The 4,528-nt window shown below is 35.9% G+C and overlaps 2 protein-coding genes across 5 annotated transcripts in view; one reads left to right on the top strand and one right to left on the bottom strand.

Moving 5' to 3' along the window:
* rec114 (REC114 meiotic recombination protein) overlaps positions 1–4,528 on the top strand; it is a 50,053-nt gene that overhangs the window by 15,194 nt on the left and 30,331 nt on the right. The gene's annotated exons all lie outside the window — the stretch shown is intronic.
* Positions 1–4,528, bottom strand: part of nptnb (neuroplastin b) — a 30,105-nt gene that overhangs the window by 1,517 nt on the left and 24,060 nt on the right. For all 3 annotated transcript variants that reach the window (XM_032522040.1, XM_032522030.1, XM_032522049.1), the window contains one exon: positions 4,196–4,469. In XM_032522040.1, the coding sequence (XP_032377931.1) occupies positions 4,196–4,469 (274 nt within the window). The remainder of the gene's footprint in view (positions 1–4,195; positions 4,470–4,528) is intronic.

Genomic DNA, 4,528 nt, shown 5'->3' with positions numbered 1-4,528 from the left:
AAAAAGCAAAATATCTGTGTTGCATGTTTTAGCACATTTACTGCAAATAATATGTACTATACTTTGCGGACAGTTTTCCTTTATTTGGTGTGAAAATCAAAAATCCAAATCCATCAGTGAACATAAATATTGTCGGATGATGCAGCTGAAAGCACAGATTGCTTTGAATACTCTAATACTGGTGTGGGAGAGTCATGCACTGGTGGGAAGCTATGACATCACAGACATGGGAGTCAGCTGCTGAACATCTTTGTATGCACAAGCTGTGTGTCTGATAAACAGACTAAGCATACACAGAATTTAGTTGTGTCTTACATTAAAAACGTTTTTTGGACACTAAAAGCTACTGAAGGACTGCCATCTGAAAAAACTGGTGTGGTCTCTTAAATAACGTTTGAAACATAAGCGTTTTAAACTTAACGTCACATGCTATCTGAATCTCATGGGATTCCTGTTCATTTCAGACTGAGCATATGTGTAGGAGGGTTACAGATGGCTCATTTAAAGCCATCTTTTAATTACACTCAGCAATTTCATAGTGGTTTTGAGAGAGCCTAGTACATGGGTGTGACATTGTGACTGACTTGGCATAAAAATATGAATCCCTTCAAAGCTTTCTCTCAGCATGAATTATCTGCAGTACACAGTGGTTCTTTTCTTCCAATTCAATGCTAATTACATTCACATTATCAACATCAAATTAATAAAAATGCACATTTTCTAGAAATTTGTTCTCAGTAGGAATGCAATATAAAATGATCATTCTCTCTCACCATACAACAATGCAATAAATAGCCATTACAATGTAATAATAAAAAACGCTGCAGGACAAGGGACTGCTGAATACTGTTGGATTGTATGACAAATTAGTCCACAGCCTTGGGGTTGACATGGGTTGGTGTTTGGCATACTGATGAAAATGTGTCAACAGGTTAGTAACCAGTCACAGTGAGATATTTTCCATGCAGTTATAAGTTATAAGATAAGCATTAGCAGCATTCCATGGCATTAACGTGGAGCAGATTATGACAATTATAATGTTGGACAAAAAAACATGGTTCTGTAATCATTTCAAGGAGAAACATGTGTTGGCTTATACCACCGTTTTCACACCTTATATGTATACACCACAAGAGCTATGTTTACTATAATAACCTAGCAAGCACAAATAAAATAACAGATTTTCTCTGTGTGAGATTAACAGTTGAATGATTGTTCCACATCACGCCTGATTGCATGAGTTATAGTTAGCTTAAAAAGGTTTTTAGCTTAAAATTTGCCTTATTACATAAAGTGATCTGTTATTTAGGAAATCACACAGCAAAATCTGTATTTTTAGCAACTGGTTTTTGAAACACAGGATAGAAATGTCAGCCCTTTGCTCTGGAGCATAAACGTGTTCAAACACAGCTAATCCATCAAGAGACCAGAATTCATGCACGCAGACAGGGGCCAAAACCTCCGGGAATCTGGGATGCTAAAGGACATTTTAGAGAGGCTTTGCATCGTGAGCAGGGAGTCCTCATTCCTGATTTGAATGACATAAACATGGAAAATATAATCCACCTTAATCGCTTCATTTTTCCAGTAGATGAAACCAAACTAGAGGCCATGCACAGAGCTTTCTTGAGCTGTGTGGTTTGTGTATGTGCATGTATTTTCTTTTTCTTCTAATGATCAAGTAACAAAATATTTGTACTGGTCAGAAACAAATAATGTAACCTACTTAACTAATGCAATTTAAATAAAGCTAACATGTGAATATAGATGTGGTTGGCCACCATAGTGTCTTATTGGTTCAGTAAAGATATATTCTACATTAAATAATGGTTAGTAATTAAAAATATGTTCAGCTTTAGAAATATGTTGCAAATAAAAAACCCTCCTCACTCCTTACTGTGGGATTGCCTGTCTGTGTATACTGGTATATGAGGAGTAAAGAGAGAGATAGAAAAGACAGCATCACATCTGATGACCACTTGTGATGACACTGAAGCCTAAAACAGGTTTATCTACTTAATATTCCTTCCATTTTACTGAGTAAATCTTACTTTGTTTGGAGTAAAATTGCATTTTTAGATGTCTTGTTAAGTAAATAAAAGGCAGGATGTTACCCGAAGCTCTACTTGTTTTGTCTGTATTAGGTTTGTATTATGTAGTACAACTGTTGCCCACTTGGGGTTATTCATATTATTGGTTGCAGCTTTGTATTTTGTTTGTGTTGTTTTAATCCAAAAGGAAAAGAAGACAAAGCCACATGAGTAGAGGTCAGACAGAACCTGTGGTGAGTGGAAAGGCCCTAAAGCTTTTTAGACATTTTCATCTTGTCACATTCTTATCATGTGATTTTTTTTGTCTGCCTAGCATAGGCCATTTAGTTTGTAAAATGGAACAAATGCATCTTATGCAGGGCATACTAGACAAGTTGAAATACATGCAGAAATTGGTTATGTGTGTTGATAAACCCAACAAAGAATAGGTAAATGTTTTCAAAAGTAATTCATAATCATCGATCAGTTGTTTTTTTTCATTCCTGTGTTTGCTTTTGCATTTCTTTGGCCACATTAGTGGTTTTGATGTTTTGGTATTATATTTAGACCCAGACTGCAGACACTTAGGTAAAACCTTATTTGGCCACTAGAGTATGAGCCCTTGAGGTTTTTTGTGTACTCTTAACAGTCAAGTAGCTCTGTAATGGTACTACTGTATTGACCTGAATAGAGTATAGTGTTTTCTTTTATTCTATAGATTACTTTGAAAAACCAGGGTAAACCTGTATTTGAGGACCACACATTTAAGTAATTATACCAGTAGATGGTCTTATTGAATAAAGTAAAGTATCAGCGTGTTTCAAAGTGGTCCTCTTCGTGTGAAAATAGTTATATGGGGGATTTACAGCCTTAATACTGCTAGGCTGGGTGGGCAGGTGACAATACACAGTGTGTCCGCTTGAGTGAGTCAGTCCAAAAGGAGAAAATAATTTGAGGTGTTAACATTTTTGTTTTCAATAATATCTGTTACCATAACAAAATAGAGGGGGCATTCCACAAGCAGGAGCCACAGTTACCCTAATATTGTGAAACGGAATCAAGGCATGCAGTTGGTTTGGATTTGAATATGTAACAGTGCAATTGAATATTAAGGAATGTTCTGTCACATGGTGGATAAGGGGATAACTTTATGTCTTCCTTCCAAATAGTAATGTTTTCTGTCAAACAAATATTGTTTTGGCTTTTAACGTGACTAAAGATTATGGCTCCTTGGAGATATGTACATAATTGAATCCAGGTCAAAACTTGTTACTGTAAATTGTTTGACTATCACCTGTGACAACATGTTACAACACGTCTTCCCTTCACCATAATTGATACAAAAATAAACTTAATTTACTGTGTTAATATCTCAGCAAAGATCATAATGATTTGGATGGACAGAAGGCTTCTTAAAAAACAAAAGTTGACAGAAAGAAAAAATAATCTCTGAAACCATGCAGGATCTCTCACTTACCACCCATTTAGATTATGTTGCCATTTGGAAAGAATGGGAAAAGAATAGTAACCAATTAAGTTATGTCTTTTTAATTTAGGTTACATGTGGGGTTATGATAACCCCTCATGTGTATGAACATTGTTATATAATTTTACCATTTCCATTAGCACAACACACAAATAGCCAATCTTTGGAAAGGTTCACTGGAATGGCACATCGTAACACACACAATAATATGTTAATTTGCGTGGAATGGGTCGATGCGTCGTACTATTAATGTTCATCCCCAATATGGCGGCTCCTGCTCCTGGGAATGCTTAAAATTATTTTTCAACGCCGCTTTATCAAACTTTAACTTCATTTATTCATCATTTATTCATTATTTATGTTTTTGATGGTGTGCTATAAATGTGAGAAATCGAACATCATACAGGTTACTTATTGCAATTAAATTCAGTTACTGGGGGTGTCACTGGATACACATATGACAAGTCCACCTTTGTTTTAGTTTCAGTTTCAGAGCAGGGTATGTACAGTACAAAGGTAATATCTTTTTTAAAATATTGCAATACCTTTTATAGCAAAGACCAGACATCACACAACAGGTTTCAAATTGCAATGTTGTGAATTAAACATAAATAATGTCATATATTATTTCATAGTTTATTAATGCCTGCTGCTAGTAACAGAGAAAAAGCTTTCTTACCGTCAATAATGTCGTCTGGCGTCTTGCGTTTCTCGTACACAACAATGATGACTACTAGGATTATAATTTCTGCGAGCACACCCAGGAAAGGCCAAAGTGGTGCAAGGTTGCTGCGCACCCGTAGTATAGTGGTCTCAGCAGTGTTTCCAATCACGTTAGTTGCATTGCATTGGTATATTCCAGGATCGGTGTTTATGTCCAGGTTTAGTATGTTGAGCTCTGTGTAGTTGTCTCTGATTGTGATGAAGAAGCGTCCAGTAGAGTTGTCAATGTCCTGGAACACAATAATCATTTCTCAAAATTGATGTGTGTGTGTGTGTGTGTGTGTGTGTG

The sequence above is a fragment of the Etheostoma spectabile genome, chromosome 1 (assembly GCF_008692095.1).
Source record: "Etheostoma spectabile isolate EspeVRDwgs_2016 chromosome 1, UIUC_Espe_1.0, whole genome shotgun sequence".
Classification (NCBI taxonomy): domain Eukaryota; kingdom Metazoa; phylum Chordata; class Actinopteri; order Perciformes; family Percidae; genus Etheostoma; species Etheostoma spectabile.
Note: the sequence above shows the minus strand (reverse complement) of the source record. Positions and strands in the feature narration are given on the sequence as shown.